General features: G+C 37.7%; 2 protein-coding genes across 6 annotated transcripts in view; both read left to right on the plus strand.

Annotated features, from left to right (window-relative positions):
* Positions 1 to 129: 129 nt before the first annotated feature.
* Positions 130 to 26,420, plus strand: ren (renin). 2 transcript variants are annotated; one of them, XM_085258621.1, is made up of 10 exons: positions 130 to 166; positions 1,168 to 1,261; positions 21,377 to 21,524; positions 21,972 to 22,095; positions 22,287 to 22,405; positions 22,516 to 22,712; positions 25,023 to 25,145; positions 25,253 to 25,394; positions 25,489 to 25,587; positions 25,935 to 26,420. In XM_085258621.1, the coding sequence occupies exons 3-10, from the start codon at positions 21,393 to 21,395 to the stop codon at positions 26,094 to 26,096; spliced, it is 1,098 nt and encodes a 365-aa protein (XP_085114747.1). In that variant the 5' UTR covers positions 130 to 166; positions 1,168 to 1,261; positions 21,377 to 21,392; the 3' UTR covers positions 26,097 to 26,420. The 2 variants fall into 2 exon arrangements, with proteins under 2 accessions (XP_085114747.1, XP_085114746.1); XM_085258620.1 differs by lacking the exons at positions 130 to 166; positions 1,168 to 1,261 and adding an exon at positions 20,726 to 20,907.
* The window catches only part of csf1b (colony stimulating factor 1b (macrophage)), a 42,880-nt gene continuing 15,860 nt past the window's right edge, over positions 136 to 27,155 (plus strand). For all 4 annotated transcript variants that reach the window (XM_085258622.1, XM_085258623.1, XM_085258624.1 and 1 more), the window contains exons 1-2: positions 136 to 166; positions 1,168 to 1,261. The gene's annotated coding sequence lies outside the window, so the exon portion shown is untranslated. The remainder of the gene's footprint in view (positions 167 to 1,167; positions 1,262 to 27,155) is intronic.

A 27,155-nucleotide genomic window follows, 5' to 3' on the forward strand; every position in this document is an offset into this window, starting at 1 on the left:
GTTAACTGGTGTTTCAATGCAGTACAAACTCAAGTTAAAACTGTACTTTACATTCAGTGGTGTCGCCTTAAGTTGTTAAAGAGTTCTGAAACACGAAAGATCCGCGTATAGTTAAATAAAATCGCCGCAGGAAACCACAAACAAACAACAAAAAGATTAATAAACGGTAAGTAAATGCCTTGACTTAAGAAAAAAAACTACTTGAGTATAATGTTATAGAACAATTATAGTTGGCATAGACTGACATTAACGAGTCACAGAAAAGAAAACTGGAAAAATGTATGATCAGCACAATTCAGTAAAACTTTATACATAGTAAAGAATTTAATGTGTTTTAGCATGTAATATTTAATGTGTTAACCAAACATATAAATCACAATCTGTAAAGTTAAACTAGATTATTAGTGGAGAAAACCAAATCCAGTGTTATTCTACATTTTTTTTACTCTACTAAAAAAATACATACAAAATATATAATTTTCAGCACTTATGATCTCAGAGGTAGATACATGTATTACTTTATGTCCCAGACAGCAAGCAGTTGCTGCTTATTAAGAATGTTACCCTTTTGTTGAGTTGGTGGTATAAACACTGTGGCTTGCAGGAATGTGCGAACCTGTGGAGGATGCTGCTTGGTCACCATTTCCAAGAACAATTCATAACATGCATTTTGGAAGTAAAAACCTAAAGTAGCAGTTTCATGAAAATCCTTGAAACAGATTCACAAGAGAGTACCAGAGCAACTTCCACCATGTTCCTGTCAACTTCAAAGAGAGGAAGTCACTCAAAAGAATCAAAGAGAGTTTGGATCTCGCCACCAAACTCAGGCAGACTTAACTGTCTCACAAGCTTGTTGCCTAATCTTTGCAAGTGAAACAAGATATTTAAGTTAATGAGTCTTTTTTTTTTTATTAACCTCACAAATAATTTTGTCTTTACTGTTGGGGGGAAAGTTTTTTTTTTTCATTTTCTGCTTCCTTTGACCAAACAAAATGTGATTTTTGACATTTAAACAGAGTCCCAGTCAATGGACTGCAGTGTCCACATTCACATTACCTAGAGCAATGCTGTGGTTTCTGCAGTTTGGAAAAAAAGAGGAGGGATCAGGTGAGAAACACATGGCACAGCAAGGGAAAAACAGGCTCTCTGTGTTTCCTGCCTCTTCAGATAAAGTACAGTAACTGGCACTCTACCACTGTGAGGGCAGTGGCCTGGATAGCAGTGCATGAAAGGCAGCTTTCCATCCCATTTCATCTTACTGGTGAGTGCTGGGAGTCTTCATGGTGAGGCAACAGTGACACTTTTTACCTCTCCTGTTTATCTCATAAAGTGTTCGTTTCAAATGACCAGGAAATGGCATCAATCCTTTTCTTTTAAGATCTAAATTTACTTGATTTATAAATGTTTTTACGTGTTTTACTATCATTTCCTCTGTGTGTTGCAAAGTGGGCTCATTTGTGATGGTCACACATCACATGACGTCAGGGCCGGCCCGTGGCATAGGCCGTATAGGCAAATGCTAAGGGCGCCGTCCATCAGGGGGCGCCACGCCAGTGCCATAAATGTTGAAAAAAAAAAAAAAGTTGGTACTATTAATTCTAAATACAAAAAATAATCCCACGTTAATTAAAATGCAAAGTAAAGCTTATTTACTAGAAACATTATTTGTTACAACATTACGCCCCCCCTCCCCGTACGATGCGCCCCCTCCCTTCCCGTATCATGGTTCCTTTTGGACGTCACCACATCAAAAAATCAACACAAGATGTCAAAACGGCCAAAACTGTCAGGTGGCCAGGGAAGAAAAAAGAGAAAAGAAGAGGAGGAGAAACGAGAAAAAGACAGAGGTAGGTAACGTTAGCCTACATGAAATTATTTGTCTGAATGTGATAGTAACCTAAATTTTTAGCATTAAGCTAATGTTACATGATTCGCTAATTGCTAATCAATAAATAGCTAGTTAACTGTTTTAACGTCAGTTAATATTGTGGAGAGGGCTAAATTGTTATGGAAAATAATAATGTAACGTTAGGTAATTACAGTACTCCCACCTTTCCCACCATTCCTCATTTGTGTTCATCTTTTAAGCAGGTGTTTTTTGTTTACATTGTTATTGCCTTCTGGTTAGCTAACGTTTACCCTGCAGGTAATAGTCACTTTTCCACCCCTGTATATATTATAGTTGTAAGCCTAGTTGTTAAAGTGCACATCATTAATGTTAATTAAGCAATATCACATGAGAGGGAATGCTGTTTTTTAATATGAGCACTAGAGATGGCACGATACCACTTTTTTATGTCCGATACCGATATCATAGATTTGGATATCTGCCGATACCGATATGAATCCGATATAGTGTTTTTTAATCAACAAAACTGTTTTTTAAATATCTTGCTGCATTTTGTATAAGTTCATACTCAAGTTTAAAACAACAACTACACTAAAGCTATTCTGTTATACCTGTATGCAAAAAAAAAATATTTCATAGTTCAGCAATACTGATCAATCTAATAAACTTAAACCTACACCATCCTCCCTATTCTGGTATTTTAAAGAGTACTTAGCATAAATATTAAGCAACCTAACTAATAGGGTTCCAACTCCCAGCAACAACAAAAATAAATAAATAAAAAATAGGGAACCACCCCTCACGCTCCACCTCATGATGCTTAATCGACGTAATCAACCTTAATGTGATGCAGTGTGAAAAAAAATGCACAGAAATCAATTATTTTTCAAGAAATATTAAATAGATTCAACATCTTTCTTCAACAAAATTGCAGACTGCACAGATGGTACCTTCCCAAAGGAAAAAGTACTATAGCTTACTAGGGTATATATATTAGACTTAATAGTTACTATATACAGTAATTGACTTCTATTCATTTTACATCAAATTAAAACTTTGGGTGTCAGATAATTATTTATTAAAAGCTAGACATTTTAAATGAGAATAAGAAAGAAAAGTATGTCTTTGTGCCCACTTTTCCCTGTTAATGCCCTATCGGCCCCCCTGGCTAAACTTTGCTAGATCCGCCCCTGCACAGTTACCAGCGTCAGCTATGTAGAAAAAGATCCTCGAGTAGAAAGTAATAATAAATACATTCTAACAACAGCTGATCAAGCTTAAACGTGCTGCTGTTGTTCAGCCGCTGGTTTCCTCTTTCTGGTGCAAAGTGGGCCAAAAACAAAGAAGAGACACGGACTCGCGACAGAAAAGCCGATCAGCTGATCGTTAAGCAGTTTCATGATTGAAGTAGCAACAAGAAGAGGCAGTCGCTTGTTAAGCTTAACGCAGGAATGCTTTACAAACATTCAGAGATGGACTTACACACTTGCTTTACTTCTCTCGGGGATAACTTTGTCGGAGATGAAATGCCGGGTTGCTAGCGAAGCTCCAAATGCTATCCAGACCACCAGGTCCCGCATGCCACAGCCACTCTATCACATGATGCATACTGCTCCGACGTGCTAACGTTCTGAGGTGAGTTACGGGTGTTGCAAGTTTTGTGAGGTGCTTTCATGATATTTAATGGATCGGATTACATTTTTTTATTTTTCTCCGATATCCGATCCAGTAATTTAGGTCAGTATCGGACCGATACCGATACGTAATATCGGATCGGTCCATCTCTAATGAGCACTGCTGTGATTCGGTCAAAGATAATCATAACATAACATTCTCATATGATATTATACTGTTACTTTGCATTCTGCTATTCAGCATTTCACTGTAATGATGACAATAAATTGAATCTAATCTAATTTGCATAAGAGTTAACATCATACATATATCTCTTTGGTTTTTCATTTATATTATATCATTTCATTTTATTCCTGGAATCATATGTTTTTATTATTAGACTTTAATACTCAGTGGTGTCACATACTCCTCTCTTCAGACGCACTGTTGAAGTTTCTAAATCCCACCCCTGGGCCATCTACCACATCTACCGTTGCTGCCTCCACTTCAGCAGCACAACCCACCAGTGATGCAGCATCAGCAGCACAACCCAGCCATGATGCAGCAGCATCAAGCGGTCTTCCTGTTGCCTTATTTATATTGTATTTTTAATTTATTTTATCCAACTTGTTGACACGTTTTATTGTGTTTATGTATGTAAAATTTATTGTATTTCATATATTCATTTTTTATTTTTTGTATTCATTTATTTATTCATATCTTTTTTTATCTTGTTAATTATTCTGATTGTGAATTTGCTTTCTTTAAGTAAAAAAAAAAAAGGTCAAAGACAAAGCTATTCGGTTTCTTGTGAGTACATACACTACACTGCCGATGTAGGGGGGCGCCACCTAAAATCTTGCCTAGGGCGCCAGATTGGTTAGGGCCGGGCCTGCATGACGTTCTCAAAACAAGTGGGCGTGTGGTGGTGAAGTCAGCATAAATAGCTGCAAGTCATGGTGCATGGCACACATCCCTGGCACTGCTGTATTCTGAGTGGAGAGGTGAACTATTTCCTAGATGAAGAACTTCAGTTACATCACCATCTGAAACCTCCACTGCATATATATGTTTGTGGGCCTTGTCTGGAATGAAACAATGTACTGTACATGGTTCATTTGCTGTTTGATCACTTACAAGGTGAAAGAAAAATCAAAGAAATGCTGATTCAAGTTGCCAGTTTTCAAAAAATAAAATAAAGCTTAATGTTTCAGACACTTTTCATACACCCTCAAACCAGCAATCAAACCACATTTTACTGCATTTGTAAAATTTAAATGCCCTGAACACACACACGCAGATATTTTGAGTTATTTTAACTATTTCAACCTGTTCTGGGGGTAAAGTGGAGATTAGATTTAATGAGAGGTGTCAATAATTCATTTTCACACCAGACAATTTGACAGGCCAAAGATAATCAATTAAAAAAAAAAATGTAAAGGGATTTTTTGGGACCATACCATTTTTTGTGTATACCATGATATACATATGACAGTCAAGTAAGTCAAATGGGAAACTCAATAAAATATATTGAGGTAGAATATGAAGTCAGGTGACAATGCCAAACCACTCCTGTCTTCCATGTAATGGCAGCTGTGGACATTAACCTTTTTGTTAAATGAAATATGCCAACATTTCAATTCTGGAGTTTTATTAAGGATATTACAAAACTTTATTTACTCTGTTGATTTTTCCCCACACAATTTATTGTTTATGTTGCAGATAAAGTTACCACATATCGTTCCTCACTCAATAAGTTTGTGACTGCATGTTGCAATATTATGCTGATTTATGTCCAACAAATGCATCTGATCCCCTTTCATAATGTTCTTTAATAAGGAGCATTTCTTGTGTAAAGAAACAAGTTCTTGCTTATGAAGGAGCATTATAGTAAGAAGACTTTTAGATTTACTATCTGTAATATTTTTCCAGTGTGACTGCATCTGCCTCTGTCACTCCAATCCTCTGCGTGTTCTCCTTCACTACATCCATGAACTCCATCTCTGTGCTCTTTCTCTTTTCTTTTTTTTCTTCTGTTCAAGATCCTCTGTCCAGTGTATCTTCTATTCTTCTATCCTCTCAAACTTTGCCTTAAAAATGCTAAACATGAGCTGTTCCTGTTCTATACTCATTTCTAACTCTGTCCATCCTGGTCATTCCAAATGAAACTCTGCCACCTCCAGCTCGTCCTCCTGTCTATTGAACAGTGTCACTGTCTCTCAACCATAAATCACACTGCAGCAGGTCTCACTACCTTCTTGTAAACATTTGCTTTCACTATTGATGCTGTATGCTTCTGTCACAAATCACCCCAGCCACTGTGCCCTGAATGCACTTGCTTCTTCACCTCTCTTGTGCACTATCTGCTATTTGGATGTTTAAGTCCAGGTATTTAAACATGTCCATCTTCACTGCCTCTACTCCTCACATCTTTCCTGTTATACCCACCAACAGAACACGCTAACACTTACACAGTTTACATCTCCAACTGCGTAACTATTTTGCTTTGAATCCTTAGTAGAGGGTAGCTTCAGGTCTCTGAATAACATAATCTGGTTACAAAGTACACAATACATTATTAAAGTCTGACTGATTGCTAACATAACAGGGTGCTTTTGAGGCAAACAGACTTTCAAATTCTGAAGAGGATCAAGTGTGTGCATGTGTGTGTGCATGTGTGCGTGCATGTGTGTGTGCATGTGTGCGTGCATGTGTGTGTGTGCATGTGTGTGTGTGTGTGTGCGTGCATGCGTGTGTGTGTGTTTGTGTCTGTATGCATGTGTGTGTGTGTGTGTGTGTGTGTGTGAGCATACTTTGAATTTGATTAAACTCTATAAAATCTTTGAACCCAAATTAAATAATGTACTTTTTGTAAGGCTTAAATCTGAAATAATGAGCAGTGTTACATAACTTTGCTGGGTTAAAGAATTCCAGCGCTACTGACAGAGAACATTTATCTTTCTTTTTACTGGTGTACTTATTTTATATAATTGTCAGAGACCAAAACATAAAACAAAGGAGAGGTAAGAAACCCTTGACATGTGTGCTTTTTTTTTTTTTTTTTTTACCAGTTGTACTCGTGAACATTATATGACATGTTAAAAGATGTTAATGTCAAATGAAAGCAAAAGGAAGAAGTATGCATGCCCTAAAGACAGCAATGCATAAAACAAACTCTTCCACACACTCTTGGCAGATAATGGTAAATGGCCTGTATTTATATAGCGCTTTACTAGTCCCTAAGGACCCCAAAGCGCTTTACATATCCAGTCATCCACCCATTCACACACACACATTCACATTCACATTCACACACTGGTGATGGCAAGCTACATTGTAGCCACAGCCACCCTGGGGCGCACTGACAGAGGCGAGGCTGCCGGACACTGGCGCCACCGGGCCCTTTGACCATCACCAGTAGGCAACGGGTGAAGTGTCTTGCCCAAGGACACAACGACCAAGACTGTCCAAGCCGGGGCTCGAACCGGCAACCTTCCGATTACAAGGCGAACTCCCAACTCTTGAGGCACGATCGCCCCTAATAATAATAATTAGATAACTCAACTCACAACATTAAAAATTTGAACAAACAGTTTATTTTATATGAAAAGAAAGTAAAGTAAATCTCTTTGTTAATGACAAAGGCTTGACTGTGAGTGGTACATAAAGTTCACAATCAATACACAGCTGCTAAATGTTAACCAGCAAGTCAAAGATTGTACAGATTTCTTGTGGCCGCCAGGGCGAAAAATCTATCGTATCAAGGAGAGCGCGGTGTGCTAATACGAGGTGTTTCATTGAACCCCCCCATTGTTCGCTTTGTAAAGAATTCTCTGTTCTGATCTGTTCAAAGTGCTTTTATGCATTGCACCATAAACACAAGTCCTTCTGCAAGTACATCCTTATTGTGCGAGTGCATTCTTTTACACATTGAATTAAATGTCATTACTTTGAAACTTTACCAATAAAAATATAATATATGAGAGGTAAAAAACTTTTATAGCCAGAAAACATGAGACAAAAGTTTATCTTTAAGTCTTTGTGCAACTTTGCAGGGGGTTATAGCCTACACCAGGAAAGAGGTGGCATACACTGATCCATCACAGAGACAAAGACAATCATTCACACCTACACCCAAGGTCAACTCAGATTTAGCTCTTAACCCTTTCACACATGTGGACAGCTATTCAAAGGCTGTTTGCTTGTATTTGTCTCAGTGTTGATGGTATACTTGCACATAAACCACTACACTGGACACTGATGTGTCCCTCCATACCCTGCCACCCATTTAATGTTACTATAGATGCATGATGTGTTTCATTGAAATTATTGTTATTTAACCCTGTCACGCATGAATTATGACTACCTCAATCAGGATTTTTTAGTATTTTTAAAAAAGTATTTTATTTTATTCATCTTTTCATGCCTAAAGATGAATAAAATACTCAAGAAAAAAATCCTGATTGAGGTAGTCATAATGCATGAAAGTGTTAAGATAAAAGGCATGTCTTTGGTGTGTGTGGGAGGCAGCATTGTTACGGTTTTTTAAATTTGAGTTTATCGGTTTTATTTGAGTTCACTTAGTTTTCAAAGTGGACTTTCTGCTTTCAATGTAGTTTTTGTTATTATTATGAAATGTGTGGTATGGTAAGCCAAAATTTAATAAGATCAGAACAATTATTACAAAACAAAGACCTTAAATTATGTAGAAATCTCACTCTCAATAAAGAATCGTGGTAGCATAAGCCCTTCACAAGGTACTGCTGTCTAAACACAGATGAGAAAAAATCCCATCGACATAGATTTTACAAGTTGGGAGAGAGAAAGAGAGGAAAAAAATCAAATAGGCAGTGGAACTTTTCAAACATTTATATTTTAATCCTATCAGAATATTTTTTCTGTGTTAATTTTTAATTTTAGTTTAATTTGAGCTAACCTTGGTAGATCGAAATTGACATAGACACTAGCTAAACTGAGCAAGTGAAGGTTTAGGTGTTTAAATATCTACTGAAAAATGCTGAAAAACACTGACATACAGTACACTATGTAATAAAATTTTAGCTGATAGCATGCAGTTATCAATGAGTTGCCATTAAACAGTTTGGTTACTTTGCTTATAAGGTTGTTTTTGGTAAAATAAGCAACAAATCTTGTTTTACTCTTTTACTAACTGTCTTTTGTTGCGTAGTGATCTGGAACTCTTCCTAGGTGTCCAAACAATGACCCTTGGGTTTTCATTTCTCTTTGAAAAGGAGGGCAAAGCTTTTGATGTAGCTCTTGGAGCTGAATCTGGTAAGTGTGGTAGGTGTGTAGTTGTAATTATACTGCAGTTTAAAAATGTAACATTTTCAAATTATAGTAAGCAAGCAGAGTATTAAACCAACACCACAACATCCTTTGTGCTAAAAGTTCATAACAGAATAAGCTCATCTCTTGAAACTTACTTGACATGGTTTGTTTCTCCCAGAGGACAGTGAACTCTTTCAGAATGAAAACTGCTCATTCTGAACCTGTTAACAAAAATCCTTGCAAGCTTCAACATGGTGTTTTCTCTGCTCCATGAGCAAAAAAGGTCACAAAAAGGTCACTGCCGTTATCATCTGCATGTGCGTGACAGTGCAGTGCCATTGAAGTGGAACAGGATTAGTCTTGGAACTTTTTAACAGCAACATCCAGCAATTTGAAACACAGGAAAACTGGTGATTGGTCAAATATTCACTTTTTTCTTTTTAAACAAGGGAAATATCTGTCATGTTAGTTGCAAAACAAAAATCCAACTGATTCAAATCTAGTCTCCAACTGTTTGCTGCGGTTACTAGGCAGTGTTAACTTTTCTTCCCTTGCTTTTTTAAAGTAATAATTTCCTCTATGTAAATATACAGAGTTGTATTCATGTGTGTTATAAAGACACCAATTATAGCTGCTTTACATGTTACTGTGGAGGACAACAGTGTGAAATGTGGGCAAGCTGATGCCTTCTTGTGCATGTGAAAGAGATTAGAGCACAGATGAACAGCTGGTCATTGGACTTTGGTGAGATTTATTTCCGCTGCTCATGAAAAAAATGCCCACATGCCCTGGCTGTGCAATGCACACACTGTGCTTCATTTGTGTTGAGCTATATTGCTCTACATTTATGAGTATCTGAGAGCAAATGCATTTAAAAGCTGTATTTTAATGTTGTGAAAGTATTTTAAACAGACAACCTCTGAAAAAAAACTTGAAGTTTGAGCAAAGTCTTTGCTGAAAAGATGAAGTCTATGGTTATTTGAATTTCAAGGTTATATTTGAGGGGCATACTGTTTGTGAAGTGGGAGATCATGGGAAACAGACTCAGGTATACCTGCAAAAGATCAGAGGACCAGAGGGTTTGTTAAATAATGCAAATACCAATTGAATTCTCACATCACAGATGTCTCAGAGGAGACAAGGTTCAAGGTTCTTCCCTTTTAGAGAAGTTGGAGAAGTACATTCAATGTGTCACAGTTACATTTAAAACAAAAGTCTATATCTTATTTTAACATAGCAAAATTGCATGATCAGAACATAGAACACTGTTATTAAAATGCAATTTTCCTCGAGAAGTCTAAAATGGTTTTCATGTCCTGTCAGAACTCCTGCCTGTTTCACTCACTACAAGGTGGGTGTGGAGCCAGCGATGAAAGATGAAGAACTGAGGGCAGAACAACTTAGAATTTGTGATGAAAATGTTGACCTAACATTAAAAAGGTAGAGCATTACTAGGGTTGTACTATAGAAAGTGAGAGTAGGGCTGGAAAAAGACATGATGGCAAAGCGACATGAATTTTTATGCTGTGGATGTTGTACTTTGGCCATCCAACCCCCTCCCTTACATAAGATGCACGCTTGGCTGCGGGCGTAGAAAACAAGGCCTGTCCCCATGCATTGAGCCTTCCCCTTCACTGGCTCTTAACCATGCAGTACACAACAGCAGCAGACAGTGAGCAATATTGAATTATTCAGGCACAGAGAACATTGCAGCAGCGGAGGGAAGAAGCTCGTGTTGCCTTTAGTCTGGGAAACAGAGCAAAGAGATTTTAAAAAGACAAAGTTGGTTATTTATGCAAATTCTAATCTAGTGCACTGTTTGTTGTGAAATTGTTTATTCTGCACGTGTGGACACCTGTGACACAAGGTAAATGAATGTTGAATGTTAGAAAGCACTTAGGCATAGAAAAAAGCGCATGTATGAAAGTGTGTGTTTATTGGTGAATGAGTATAAAGCATTTTGAGTCCTCAAGCAGAGTAGAAAACCTCTATGTAGGAATCAGTTCAGTCCTTTTGTCCTGTAGCAGGCTATGTCTTCAAGGGTCTTTCATGTCATGAAATACAGTATATACCAGTTTGACTGTAAGGATAAAATGTTAGCTTCCAGGCAAAACAAATGTTTAAATCTAATATTTCCCAATCTCTTCATCTTGTTCCCTAGAAAGTACGGTATGTGGAAAGTAAGTCCACTGTGGAGTGCAGCAGTCAGTGGAAATATTAGATTTAAACTGGAGTTTCTCTCAGCAAAACACGTTATCCTTGTAGGAAAAGAGCAGACATCTGTGTGATCACAGAAAATATCTTTAATTGTAGAATCTGCTGCAGGATAAAAGATTGAAAAGTGAACTTTCAAATGTTGAAAGAAAAACTGTCACGGTTTGCCAAGGCAGGCCGTGTGGATTAATAACGGACCCAAGATGCAGACTGCTTAAGTGGAGGGTGAGCTTTATTTACAACCGGAGAAGTACAACAAAAAGGGGTGGCGAGAAACAGAACGGTAAAAACTCTAAACTGGGAAAACTAAACTAAACACAAAACCAGAGCACGAACGAGGGTACCTTGCAGGGAGAATGACCAGGAAGCCAGAGGAATAAACACAGAATGGCGGAGGGGAAATAATGCAGACGAACCAGCAACTACTAAGACAGAAAACACAACTTAAATACACTCAGAGAACACAGGGAGATTACACACTGGTGGGAAACACAGCTGGGAGTGATTAACATGACGAGACTAGGGAGGCAAACTGAAACACTCACATAAGACGCAGACCTTCACAATAAAACAGGAACTTACACATGAAAGGACACAAACTAAGAAACGCGGACTAGATACAGGAACACACGGGCAGAACAGAGTAAACACTAACCAGAGGAAGAACAGAACCAAAATCACGAAGAGAAAACACAAAACGCTGGGTCAAAAGGACCCAGGATCATGACAAAAACAGAGAGTATCTTTTAATAATGCAAATGTTAATGCATCAATTTTAATAATGACTTTTTTTATGTGATTTTAACTGTAGTAACATGTCAAATGCAGGTGTTTTAGCTTGTTTATGCACATAAAACATGACTTCACAAAAATAGCAAATCCACATAAGACAGGCAATCATTTTATTGAATCTAATTCTAACATTTTATAACAACGTCAGATACTGGATAAGTAAATATTGGATTTTTTTTGCTTGACCCACATACAGTTTTCATAGAGCTGTTAACTCTTTTCCCCCACTTTATTCCTTTTTCTATTCTTACCAGCCTCTAAATACTGTAGAGCCATGCTACGTCCATTTGCAGCTTCGGTGTCGTCGCTTATTTTTGTGATTTGCACTTCATGTCAAACAAACAAATGATGGATGCGTAACATGAAGGGGGATTTTTATGTGCACAGAAAGGTTAGATCCTGGTTTATTATTTATTTTATTTTTTCAAAACAACAGCTAAACATTTTACCTTTCTTGGAAAAGTTAATACATCTGAGTAATCATTAAAATATAGCTATTGGCAAAATCTGATGCAGGATAAAAAAAATATGTATTTTGCACATTACCATAAAAACTGTGTAAGGACCATCAGTGTGTATGTGAGCAAACCATGGAGCTACATACAGCCTGCAAAGGTTACTCAATACAACATGTCAAAGCTGAGCAAATTCAGTAAATAGTGACCCTATTGTAGAAATAATATTTGCTAATAAGGTTGTCATAAAAGAAAACATACAGTTTCTGCTGCAGTCAAAGGAAAAAAACAAACTCCACACTTTTTAAGATCTTTTAAGGCTGTTTATCTGCCAGTGCGTCATTGTGTAATGATAATCTACTTTTATTGTTAACTTCAGCAAGATTCTGAATACAGGCCATGAGGTTTCCAAAGATAAGTTAACTTACATCACTGGCATGCTCACAGACACATTTCCTGCCTCCAGACTAACACGTAACCACATATCCCAGTCTAATGCACTTTATTACCAACCACGAGATTCTCATCCCCCTCAGATCTCATGCTTGACTTAAAAATATTTCACCAAACAAGATAATATGACTTTCTTCCACCTCTACTCACAGATCAAAATAGGCAGCAGACAATCCGACTCAGCTGCTGGCACAGACCACAAATTATGATGTATTTTTCAAGAACAGTGAGCAGTTTAGACCTGATATTCTTTCATAGAAGAATTCCAGTGTTTCACTTTGTCGGCTATTTTTATGGTGGCTAAGCTAATCGGGTATTAACTTGAGGTTGTTCTCCTTTGAAAAGAAAAGCAAGCTCTGGAGTTCTGGAAGGAGGAAGTTAGTGAAGCTGTTTAGGCAAAATCAGATTTACTGTTTGATCAGCTGTGTGACTGCCTGTCTCAAAGGAGTGTGACACAATCTTTGAAAGAGAGGAGGCCATGTTCAGCTCATGGCATACAATGAAGAATCAGTTGGTATGGATGTGTCTTTTTTATGTTAAATAACATTAGCTGTCTAGCTTGCTCTGTTTATGATGCATCTGTTAATCCTCCAAAGAATTTAAGCATCAGCTTTGTTTTAGGTATCGTAATCAAAGTTATGATTAAACAACAGTTTGTCTGATTTAAATAATATGGTAAGCTTCAGAGAAACCATAACATTTCATACTATGTTTTAATTTCCTGTGATTAATTATGTTGTGTGAAATATAAGTTAACAGTATTTTTTACTTTTATGGCACTGATAATCTACGTAATGAGAACTGATAGCATTTTTTAAAGTAAAAGTCTTCCCAGGAGTTAACATCCAAGCAAATTCACTCCAAAGTCAGACTGTGCAGAGAAACTGCAAAAACTCAAGAGCAATAGACACCACAGGTGTTAGTTAGAGTGTTAAATTTAAAGGTTCACTGCAGTACAGTTAGAAAAAGACTGAACAAGCATGTCTTGTTTGGAAGAGGTGCCAGGAGAAAGCCTCTTCTCAATAAAAAGAACATGGCAGCACAGCTTGGATTTGCAAAGTTGCATCTGAATAAACTGCAAAACATCCGGAACAATGTCCCTGGGACAGACAGGACCAAAGTGGAGATATCTGGAAAAACCACACACTGTCATGATTTCTTCTCCCTTCTCCCTGCGTCTCTTTCTCTCTCACTCATTTTTTCTCCATAACTTCTCTCTCTAGCCCCCTTTCTTTCGCTGCTTCTCTTTTTTTTTACACTGAGGTTGTGGGCTGGCTCTCCTCGATGGACAGCCTACAGGGAGAAGATCCTTTCTTCCTGGGCTCTCACCTTCACACCTGTTCTGTAGTCGTTCATCATGGTATTTAGGACCGGCTTATGCAGGTACTCCCCACCGGATCGTTAGCACCTTTGTGGATGGTAATTGTGTTTCACTGTGTCTTCATCTACAGTAGCCCTTGTGTTATGGACTTTTCAACCCTGTTTTCTTGTCTGTTCCATAGTAACCTGTCTGAAGTCCAAATTACTGCAGAGGTTCCATGAATTCCATGAAAACCCACTCATCAAAATAAAAACATAATAAATAATAAAATATAATACAATTGGAGCACCAGATAGAAATTTGAAAAAAAAGAAAAGAGAGAAAGTACAGAGATGAGCCACAATTTATGGACTGATTATATGAAAATTAATTTAAATCCACTCATCTGAACTTTCCAGTTTGCCTCCTTACCTGTAAGGAAAAATACTTACCTGTAACTCATCTGCATGCCTACCCTTGAATCCCTCTTCATCTTCATGGATTCCCGTCAGCCTGCCAGCTGCTCTTCTGAGTCACCTACTTTCCAACTTAGTCTTTATAGAACTGTAGTCTTTTAAGCCAATATATTCTATAAAATCATAAAAACCAAAAGTTGTTTCTGCATATAAAGAAATGTAATGTGAGCATTCTATAGTGAGTGTTGGTAGGCTGGGTTTATTACATTTGGGCAGAGCTAGGCCCTTGTCTTTGCTCCCAGTCTCTTTGCAAAGCTGAGCTGGCAGCTAGCTCCTAAGCCACCCTTCCCTTCTTTTTATTTTGCTCCCAAGAAGCCAGACTTTCTTCTAATACAATGAAGTGGCCTTGAGCAATAGTTCTCCTGTTTCTCCAGTTTTCTGAAGTTCTTTCAAAGTTTTTATTTGGATATTGGCTGCTTTTTCACTGATTTTCAGTCCAGTCTTTGTGTCTATAAAGTTTCATAAATGAGAGTAGCTACAATAATGGGTACAAAGCATTTGTTCCAACAAAGTGATTCCCTAATAGATAATTAGCTTAGGTTAGCTTAACTTATATCATATATCAGGATGCCGTGCCTAACTTCCATGTATTTTACAGAAAAAGAGACGCTACTTTTATGTAGACTCGCTACTTACAATGTAATTGTTTCTTCTTTTCTCTAAAATATATTAACTTATGCAGTACTAAAAATTATTTACAGAATAAATTTACTTACAGTATAAGTATTTATTTGCTTCCTGTAAAAACCAATGTAATTATATTTAATTAAAGGGAATTATGCCCTCAGTCACGGGCTGTATTAAAGGGAGTTACCAAATAAACTCTTGAACATAGTTGAAGGCATGTCAAAATGAACATATTAGTTTAGCCCAACTGATTGTTAAAAATGGAGCAAAGACTTAAGGCAGTCTGAGAGTGCTTTACTCTGGTCTGATGTCACAGTTTTATCTATCCAGCACTGTGTTTCTGGATGAGTAATGACAGTCACAGTAGCAGCAGAGGAAAAAAACAAAAAACAGGCACACAAGACAGATAACAACAATCAGACTGATACAATAAGAGATTTCCATTGTTCTCCTTCAGAGATGAGTCAGCCCATTATTGTTAACGCCACACAGAGGATGTTTGGTGAGTGCAAGGATATGTGTGCTTGTTGTCCAGGAAGTCACAAAGCTAAGCAATTAGAGGAGGATGTCTTTTTTAAATGAGGATATCCTGTACACACAATCCTGCTGTGATTGCAGTAACCACAACATCTTTCAGCTTGCTATTCTGTAAAAATGTAATGGATTTGACAGATACTGCATTTAATGCTTGTTATTATATTAAGAATTAAAAATGGCACTTATTTAAAAAGAGTGAAAGAGCATAAGAATTGGGGAACTTGTTAAACGTTTGTTTATGAGGTTTGTGCTCTGTCATTTACGATTTTGTTTTGAGTCTTTCAAGATTGTCTTTGTGTGGTCTGTATAGTTTTACCTTTACATTTTTTGTATCCATGTTGCCATTTGTGAGTTTGTTTTCTACTTGATTACATGTTACTACTACTGATTGATGTAGAATGTAAGCCATACTATACAACCTATTAGTCAATCAGTGTATTTCCGGTGTGGTGGTTTAATAAAATATGTTTATCTGTTATGCCTCTATTTTACATCAAGCATATGATGTCTAAATGAAAACCTTTTGTATGGTGTTGAATGAGGATTTATTTGTTGAACTAGTTTTAGCATCCAGGCCTGCAGAGGGCCCTAACAATACAAAATGTGACATCATAAAGCATCACCGTGTGAAATCACACGTAGAAGACCAGTGAATTAAACATGTTGGATGAGTAACTTCTCACTAGTAGTAAGAGTTTCATTAGGAGATGTATTAGCAGTAGCTGTAGTGGTAGGAGTAGAGTGGTAGCAGTGGTGAGGAAGTATCTATCTATGCACTCCACTACCACCAATTAACATACGTTGGAGTAATTCAGATGTACAGTATGAGCCAAGCAAGTACCAACCAGAGCTGTTTAACTATAATTAAGGTACTGTGTGACTGCTGTTATTAAATATTCATTGATCCAGGTGGATGGGCACACTGTGTTGAGTCGCAAACGCTGAGCAGCAAAACAAGTGCAGTTGCCATGGTTTCTGGTGTGTTCTCCAGCTGTTTTATCCTAACAGTGCACCTGCTTCCTAATAGAGCTCTCTGGGAATTGCAGTTAATGTTGATAGAGCGCAAAACTTTTTTTTTCCCACAATATCTTTTCATATCTCGTCATCTAACTCCAGTGAGCTTGAAAATAACCTTTTTAGACAAGCCTTCTTTTAATTTATTTAAGTAGTTTTTGGGATTATTTTTCCCATTTACTGATGTACATTGTTAAGTTTGTTATGTTCTTCTCTTTGGGTTTCAGTTGTGATGATTTTCATTTCCTGCTTTACTTTGATAGTCATTTGTCTCTAGTCTCATGTTTAGTTTTGCTTCTTCCCTCCTGTCTTGATTGTCATCACCAGCTGTTTCCAGCTGTTTCCAGCTGTTTCCGCTTCCCTTGTTAGTGGGCACTGTCTTCCTGTGTATATATTGTCCTCTACTTCTCCCTTGTTGTGTTGTACTTTTCCTCTGTGTTTTCCCTGGGCTCCTTGTACTTTGGATGTTATACCTCAGTTTTGTTTTTGTTTTTGTCTTTTGGGTGTTTTGTTTCTTTGTTTGTTTGTTTGTTTGTTTGTTTTACTTTTCCAGACAAATAAATGTCTCACTTGTTGTTTTTTAACCTTGTTTTGCTGTATCTTGCATTCAAGTCCAAGCATTCTGCACTCCACATTTGTTTCTTGGGACAGGCTGCTAGTAATACTAGTTGTTTTTTTTCTAATAAGTCGTCTGTTAACACTGTGCATCCCTTGAGTTATACCATTCTATGCTTAAATTATAAATGTATTATAAATATTTTAGAATGGAAAAGCTTGAATATAAAGAACAGGGATTTTCAGACATCATGTCAATTCTTTTGGAGGTAGCTTGTCCCAGTGCAGCTTAAAGATGAGTCTGGACAGTCTTTATCTTGAAGTGTAAGGATGAAGACACACGTGCATATCCTACAAACAGTCTCACGGAGATTAATAAGTAATGTTTTTCTTCTGAGTTGCATGTGATCAAAGAACAGGAAGAACTCCTGAGAGTTGTCCTAGTGGATTTTTCAGTCAATTGCTGCCCTCTGCTGGTCGGAAATCAAGCAGCAAAAAGGTCTAAAAAAAAAAACCCTGCTCCTTAGTGAAAATTCAAGCACCAATTCAGGACGATAACTCCAACTATCAATATATAAAATAAAAACAAAATGTGTAAGATCAAATGTAATCATACAACCAAGCTTTTGAGGATGGCTATCAATCTGTTGTACATAAAACATGATTTTACTGCCACCTTTGATCTCAATTTCGACACTTTTTACCTCCTGATGTGAAGACTGCCCCACATATTTTCATACATATTGTCTCCAGATGGAATCACAGACTCATCATTCCTAATTTGAAGTTCATGGATTTCAAATGATGAAAACATAACTGGGTATAAAATCTGTGAAACCAAATTGTTGTTCGCTGCTCTTTTGTAGCTAATTATATGAACTAACTAATTAGAAAAAGTGACATGTCGCATTTATATGCATGCCAGATGGGCAGAATGTTGCATTTTTGTGGCTTTGGCAGTCAGGCTTATTTGTTTGAGTGATAACTTCCTTGAGTCTCGTTTCCTGCTAACAACCACTGCTCTGCTTCTTATCATTCTTATTATGAGAGATAACACAGTCCCTACGCAACCCTGCTATAGCTTCTCGCACGAATTCTGCCTCTGATATGCATCTGTCAGCAGGAACACATTTGAGGTTTGCTCAGTTGCACCTTTTTCAACAGCTTTTATTATACGGTTCTGAGTAGTTCTGCATGACCAAAGTCTAAATTTTGGCTTGAAGTGAAGGCCTACAAGGAAATATTAATGACATACAAAAAACAAATATAAAACTGATATAAATTGTTATGCAGGAGATAATCTTACATTTCCCATGTGCACCAGTGGAGTAGCCTAAGTGAAGAGGTGGGAGGCCATGCAGCAGTGACGCATGGGTCTCCCTAGGCAGTGTGGGAAAGAAACTTATGGGTATCCATTTAACCTAGCAGGTCAAGAGTCAGGTGTCTGTGAGATTGCCAAAGTGCACTATCAAAACCTGCTTGTAAGGCCTAATGGTATTAAAGAATAAACAGGCATGGGCCTCCTAAGTAATATGTGTCTTAAAAATGTAAAAACTGATGGTAATACTTGTCCATATCCTCCTCTTTATTCATTTTTATTTTTTTAAAACAAGCCTCTGGTAAAACTGGTAAATGGATAATAGTTTGGTAATACTTTCACCACAGCAGCTCTATTAGACAATAATAATGTGTTTATGGCTTTTTGCACATGTGCCAAGAAGCCTAAAAAATCAATCATTAAAGCTTTGAACCTGCAATAACTTATTTTATTGGCCACTTGAAACAGTTGTAAACACAACAAGATGCATATAAGCCTGACACACTCCCCTTTCTCTTGCTTCTATTTGCTCTGATTTTGATCTCTATAGCAGCTGAATGCTGCTTTGTGTGGAATTGCTGGTGTCTAAATGTATCTGCATTTGCAGTAAGAGTGAACCAAAGCAGTAATGCTCGGCCGGATGTATAAACGATGGGCTTAAACGCCCCATAAAGCCCCGTAAAGCTGAGGAGAGCTGCAGATTCAGCTGAAAAGTCTTTTTATGTTTTTATTATTGTAAATCATCCCTTTGTCACTTGTCATCACTATGAAAAAAAGCATTTATTTAGAAAGTATGCTGGTAATAGTGGCGGTAGAATCTTCCAGTGTTTATTAAGCAAACATAGTGCAATATAACTCTGCTGTAAATCATCTCTGCCTCTATAATCTGTATGAAAACATGGCATCATTCCCTGGAAGATCTGTCAACAGGGAGTATCTCAGCTGCTGACCTCTGGCCTCTGTTACGGTTGTCTGAGCTTGCGCCAGACATGGACCTCCACATATCTCCTGGCTTGACTTGGTGGTCAGCACAGTACCAACTCACCACACAGCTGTGACAGGCAAGATACCATGGGAATCCTCCCTGTGGTAAAACCCAGTAAACACTTGTGGAGCAGGGAAATTATTTTACTGCTATTGGTAAATAATCATCATCATTACCATTGCATTAATAATATAATCTGCAGCATTGATATTGTATTCAGAGGTTTAAACAGTGTGTGTGTCTTTCAGAAAGACTAACTGACTGTTTCACATAGAAGAAATTCAAAGGTGTGTTAAATGCAGACAAGCATCTTGTTTCTTTTATCATTATTCTTATCATTGTTTTTGTTATTTTCAAGAACAAAACCCCATCTAATGTTGACACAGCTGGCTTCCCAAAGGGTCATTCATCACTTGCCAGAAAATTAATATTAATATTATTTAATATTATTTTTTTAGCATTTGCCTTTATTAGATAGTGAGAGAGGAAGACATGCAGCAAAAAGCCACGGGTCAGACTCGAACCCAGGCCACTACTTTTGGGCCACGTGGCATATCAGTACCTGCTCACTCACTGAGTTACACAGGTGCTCAATTTCTCAATTTTGTCTTGACTGTCATGTGTTTTGACAAAAACATCACCTATGACCTATGTAAATGGTTGGTTCAATAAATGTGAACATTTTTCAAAAATGCACTTCTTTAATCCAAAGCGAAAGGGAACCATTTGTAGGTGTTTATGAGGGTTATTACGGATTAGATTTTCTGGTCTGGCCTGCTTCAGATCACACTGGGCCGGCTACCCATGATCAAAAACTAATTTTACACCCCTGATCTAATTAAATGAAATCATCAGCAGGTTAGAGAAATAATGTAAAAGTGCACAGCGAGATCTGGATTTAACGTGACTTTAGTAAACAAGCTAATCTGTCCTGACAACTCAAAGCATCATTTGGTTGCTTCGAATTTTCTCACAGCCCTTCACACAGGGTCTCCAGGTTACCTACGTCACTAATATGCAGACCTCTTCACCCCTGCTTTCTGTCATCAGTGTTTCTTAAGGGGTCAGAGTTCACATCTTTCACTGGGACCTGTTTATCACAGAAGAGGTTGTGTGATCAAGGCAGAGGGGTAGAGTGCAAGGTGGGGGGAGGGAAGAAGGGCTTGTTTTCCAGTGGTCACCTCCAGGAAAGCTCCCAACCAGAGCCAGGCCCATGGGTGAGAGCACTTAAAAGAGGGCATGGTATAAAAAGAGTTGAGGTGCACGACATCGGAGAGAGCGAGAGAGAAGAAGAGCCAGGAAAACCAACTTTTATATACAGAACCGACATCAGTGAAGTCCGAGAAGTCGCCATGGCACTACTGATGAATCAGTGGATATATTTGGTTGCTCTATCACTGACAGTGACCACGAGCCATGCTTTGAGAAGGTAAAAAAAAAAAAAAGAATCATTTACATGCCTACCTGATTTGCTTAAAGGATCTAACTTGCTGGATTTCTGCACCAGCATTATAGATAACATTCTGGAGAAACGTAATGACAGTAAACCATAAATTATATAAGGACATGAAAACAATGTGTTTTATTGATTCATTACAAAAGCTAATGATTTCAGCATTTGGGTTCACATGTGTTTTTGTTCATCTGATTGGCTGGGTGCTGAGAGCAAAGCGGTCTGTACTTTGTTAAAGGTTCATACTGAGATTATCCCCAGACATATGTAATAGATACATAGCACAGAAAATAAACTCCATGTACCTCTTTAACAATCAGAATCAGAATCAGAATCAGAATACTTTATTGATCCCTGGGGGAAATTATTTTTAACATGACCTTAGCTATCGAGTTTGCTCTTTGCATTCATTCAGAATGTTTCCTCTTTCCCGCTCTGGTTCCAGAATTGCCCTGAAAAAGATGCCATCTATCAGAGAGACTCTGCAGGAGCTGGGATTTTCTGTAGAGCAGGTGATGACTGAGCTGGCCCAGAAGAGCATAGCTGTCACCAACAACGGAACTGTTCCCACGCCGCTAACCAACTATTTGGATGTGAGAAACCTTAATGTGATCCATTGATTAGAGCTACAGATGATACATGTGATAGAAAATGTAGCACTGAAACCACCTGCGTTTTCTATTTCAGTTCTGAAGATAGATACAGACTTTAACCTCTATGATTAAAGGTTTCATCTCTGCTCTTGGATGAGCATTGAGATGTCTTCACGACAACAGCAGATGAACTTGCTTTTGAATTAGCCTCTTGAAATATTCTCTTTTTATGAGTCAGACTTTCCACGTTTCTCTGTCATTGGCCTTAAAAGTGACATTTAACATGTGGGAAAACCTTTGAAAAACTATTCTTTTTTTTTTCTTTTTTTTTGTTTTGTTTTTTTGGGGGGTTTTGTGTTTTTTTTTGCTTTTTTAAAAATTATAAAACACTGGAATGAAAAACTATTCAAACAACAATGACGTGGGACATTTTTCCACTTCCAATAGACGCAGTACTTTGGAGAAATCAGTATTGGCTCTCCGGCCCAGATGTTCAATGTGGTGTTTGACACAGGCTCAGCCAACCTGTGGGTGCCTTCGCAAAGCTGCTCACCGTTCTCCACTGCCTGTTGTAAGTGTACATATTCAAACATTTTTTTCTGAACTTAGTGAACTTAATGAACTGACAATATGCCAACATTAGTTTATGCTCACTGGCCAAATAAAAAAAAAAAAATAGATGCAATATTTTAGGGAACATTGTTCATTAAAACTTCCCAGGTAAACATTCGCTGTTGGACTTAAATGCTTAAATGCTTTCAGTTACTCACAACAGGTATGATGCTTCCAAATCCCGGACTTACATTGAGAATGGAACAGGATTTTCCATCCAGTATGCCTCTGGAAATGTCAGGGGATTCCTGAGCGAGGATGTGGTTGTGGTGAGTTTCAAGTCTGAAACCTACAAATTAAATGGGTTTTGTTTCTTTTTTAAACTTCCTCTTGCACACTACACTTTAAACTTTTGATTAGCAGTGTTTTATTGCTGCAGGTTGGTGGCATCCCAGTAGTGCAAGTGTTTGCTGAAGCCACGGCTCTGTCTGCCATGCCCTTCATCTTTGCCAAGTTTGATGGAGTGCTGGGGATGGGATACCCCAACGCGGCCATTGATGGCATAACCCCAGTGTTCGATCATATCATGTCTCAACACGTCCTCAAAGAAGAAGTTTTCTCCATCTACTACAGCAGGTGGGTATAAGTAAATCAACTGAACTGACATTTTATATGAAAGGCTTTTGCACGAGGAAAAAATAATAATGACAATAATTTAGATGCTGAAGAAAATGTATCAAGCTGTCAATGATATTTATGCTGCAGTGAAAAAATGAACTTGCTGCCAAGTGTTGAATCGATCAATCAGAGAGAAAAACACTATAACTATAAATAATGTCTCGTCAGGACATCTGTTAGATTTTAGGATCACGTTTTTTCAATTTCTGCTTGTTGAGCTGAAAAAGTTAGAATGAGAAGAAAAACCCAAACCTGAAGAAGATCATACGAAATGGATTTGGATCTGTGTGAGACACAAGGGTGTTGTGAGAAAATAGAGAAAAAAATTTATGTGTATTTTCTCATAGTTCTTTGTCATTTATTATACTTGGTTATATCCAGAATAAACCAGTTGAAAAAATATTATGATGTTTTCTTTTACTGTGGGAAGCGCCATACGAAAGAATCAATTTAAGCTAAAAGAACGTCCCATATGAAATGAAATAGTGAAAAGATATAATAAATGTTTTGTGTTTTATATGTGTTGGATGTCTCATGAAACATGCATCAACCCATGTTTTACTCATGAAATTTGCCTCTTGCATTTTTATGTAAGATTTAAGAAGTAGGTATAACTCAAATAAACATATTAAAAATTGAGGTGCCTTCATGATTAAGTTGTAAACGATCTTTATTTACTGTCAGAGGGAATTGGATTTTTTGTTATTATTTACAGAAGTTTGCAAAAATCTTGAGCCACTCCTCATCACTCTACATTTTGCCAGGAAAGTGGTAAATATTTGCAGCGTTTGATTGTAATATAAGACATGTGAAAACCAGTGAGTTTGAAAGTTAATACTGGTATCACCTGTCTTCGTTAAAACAGCCTAAACTCTCTTAGGCAGGATTTTTCTAAGTAGTCTTCAGAAATAGTTCTTCTGGCTTCTTGAAGGATATTTAACGCTCTTTGTAATGGGGCATGGCCTGTGATGCTGTGCAGGTGAGTTCATCTCACCTGCACGGCATCTACAATCACGCCTCGCCGGCATAAAAAGCGGTGCTTGTTGTCGGTAGTTATTGTTGTTATGTACATGTGGCTGGCAGCTGGGAAGCTGCAGCCAGGAAGTGTTAGAACAGCAACCGTGTAATAAGTAATAAAGTAAAGTATGCTGAGAAGCATGGAAATGTCATCAGGTCTGCTGTGGTTTGTTACACTCTTCTTTGGATGTTGGCTACCTTGGCTCCATTTTTGGTCAAAATGTGATTTTTCTGCAATAGCAGTGTGCTTGGGATCAGTGTGATGCTGAAAAATAAAGCCATTGCTAATTAATTTCCAGATGTTAGTGCAGCATACCTCAGTCTTTTCTCTGTGTTCCCCTTCTTGACAGCTGTGCAATGACACCATTTCTGATGAGGCTTCCGGGAACGTTAGATGGATCAGATGAAGGTTCAGATCCATCTGTCAGATCCTGTGACAGGTCCTTGGTGTATTTTTTCTTAACGACATGACTTTCAGATCCTGCTTATCTGCTATAGATGTTTTCTTCTTTATGCTTGTTTTTGTTTATGGTTTTGTTTTGTTTTTTAGGTGTGACACTTTTTCTTCTGTCCTCTACTTGTTCAGTTTTCTCACATTTTTTATGGACACACAACACAATACGCTGAGATATTCCAAGTTTTTGGCTACTAGCTCTTTGAGAATCACCTTGTTGCTGAAAAAAAAAATACTACTTTATGCCTGTCAGACCATTCTGTCTCTGAAATTTTTCACAGATAATGAAATGGGAACAAACTGTGCTTTTGCAAGACGCTTAATAACACGCCCAAAGCTTTGATTGTGATTTGGGTGTGTTCTTTGTTCTGAGTTGTCGGTTATGTGTGTTCATCCCTTGAGTTAGATGCCATTTGTGTGCTTGAATGATTTATAGGTCAGTGTTAAATGGCTTAAAAAACAAACAAATAAAAAAGCAACACAAAAAAACATTCACCTGGACTGAAGCACTGGACTGAAAGTGAGTGAGAAAGAAGCACATGTCCAAAGAAAATTTTTGAAAGATCTTCAGAAATCCTGGAACAATATTGCTCAATACCAATTTCAAAAGCTACAAGAAAGTCTGACTCCTTGGAAACAAAATATAAAGAAATGTGGGGTGGCTCAAGTCTTTTGCACAGTACTGTATTTTTAATATGTGATATAGCTCAGCAACCTGTGTGAACCAGCAAAATTACAATTTCTACTGTCAAAGAGAAAATGCACAACTTTAAGGGTATTTTGTTTATCATTTTCAGGGACCCAAAACGCTCCCCAGGCGGAGAGCTTGTCCTCGGTGGAACAGATCCAAATTACTACACTGGAAGTTTTAATTATATTAACACCAGACAGACAGGCAAATGGGAACTTACCATGAAAGGGTATGATCTTTATTTGCTATCATGTAATGTGTTTTCATGAGTACAAAGGTGCAGCCATTCAGAAAGTACATGTGTTTTCATTTCTACCTCCTCTTTCATTCTTTTAGTGTTTCTGTGGGGAGGGAGATGATGTTTTGCGCAGAGGGCTGCACAGCTGTGATCGACACGGGCTCCTCCTACATCACAGGCCCGGCCTCCTCTGTGTCCGTGCTGATGAAAACCATCGGAGCACAGCTGGATGAAAGTGGCGTAAGCTTTTACACACGCAACACAGTTTCCCACAAAAAAGCATGTTTGCAGAAATTCATGAGTTGTCACCAATTATTACTCTGTTGTTCGCCAGTACAAAGTCAAGTGTGATACTGTGAAGACGCTACCCAGTGTCACGTTCCTCCTCGGTGGCCAGGAATACTCGCTCACACAGGAGGATTATATATTATGGGTGAGAGTGTTGATGGATGCTGAACTGTATTAACATAGGCATGCATTGTTCAAACGTAAATCAGTTCATTTACCCAAGTACTACAGCCAAGTACAATGTTGTGGTACTTGCACTTTAGTGACGTATTTCTATTTTTTTAAATAAATTTTTGCAGCACTACGTGTATTTTAATTCTGCTGTTGTGAATTGTAATATTAGGCTTATAAAATATGAAAATTAAGGACCACAACAGTAATCCCTTTATGCAGATAATACTTTTGAGTACAATTTTAATAGTAGACATTTACTTCTAGCACTTTGTTTGGTGTGTTATTGTGTTATAATACATCTGTTCTTTGTGGCTCCAGCAATCACAGATCGAAGGGGAAGTCTGCACCGTTACCTTCAGGGGCTTGGATGTGCCGCCTCCTACAGGTCCCATATGGATTTTGGGAGCCAACTTCATTGCACGCTACTACACAGAGTTTGATCGCCGCAATAATCGGATAGGGTTTGCCACAGCAGTCTGACAGGAATTTAAATATTCACCACATTCTTCTGTTTTCTTGTTGTTTTCGTTGCTGTCTCCCGATGTTTTTAATTTTAGTCCGGGTCTTCCCTTGCTTGTTTTTTACGTGAACACATGACCTGAATAAGTCGTATTAAAGAAATTGTAAGGAATGTCATCCTCACATTTCTTGCATGCATGCATGCATTTCTATTCTATATTTGGGAATCAGTTGCACTAAACCCCTTCTGAAATGCATTCACCAACAAATACAATGTTTCTTTCTGTGTGACTTGCTTCTTGTATTTGTCATACAGCCACAACCAAATTATATATATATTGTTCTGACGAAATAATAAAATTGAAGTTTCAACTTGAGTCTAAATTTGCTGCATTTTTTCCTTCTAGGTCTGGCTAATGCATTATATGACCATGTGGAAGTCAAGGCTGAACTTGGAAACAGATTGCTGTAGCAGATTTAATCAACCACACCGCATTCTTCACAGAAATATTTGTCATTGTCGCTTAATAATATAAGGATGCCTATTTTTAGGTGACTATTGGGTATACAATTAAATGTCAGCCATAGAGTATGCGCTAGAAAGTGTAATGTGAAACCTTGCTCTGTTTCATTCCAGTTATGTCGGCAAAGTGGGACTTTCATTTACGCAACTAAAAGTTACAATAGGAGTGAAACCCAGCTGGCGTCATGTCAGTTAGTTTTCAAACTCAAATCATGCTTTTTCAAGTTTTTCAGCAGTGTACGATCCCTGTCTTTGGGAGTTGCCTTTTTCTGCAGCAAAACAAGTTACTCTGCTTCAGCTGTTTTTACCAGAGTAAATCTCATTTATAAAACGCTCTGAATGACAAAACCTTTGGAGAAAAAAACAAAACAAAATGCCGACCTTTAAGGTCGTTCAACGAGTGAATAAAAAAGGAAGGCATTTCTGCTTGCTTAGCAGACAGAGGACACGCAGATTAAAAAAAAAAACATAGATAACAATCTAAAAATGTAGATTTGTCATGTTCTCGGGTCAGATCTTTTTGTTCCACTTTCTCTGAACTGGTTAAGGAAGTCCTC

Source organism: Mchenga conophoros, linkage group LG20 (genome assembly GCF_057382185.1).
Source record: "Mchenga conophoros isolate Kocher_MC1m ecotype Shallow Benthic linkage group LG20, M_conophoros_male_GT1.1, whole genome shotgun sequence".
In the NCBI taxonomy this organism is placed as follows: Eukaryota; Metazoa; Chordata; class Actinopteri; order Cichliformes; family Cichlidae; genus Mchenga; species Mchenga conophoros.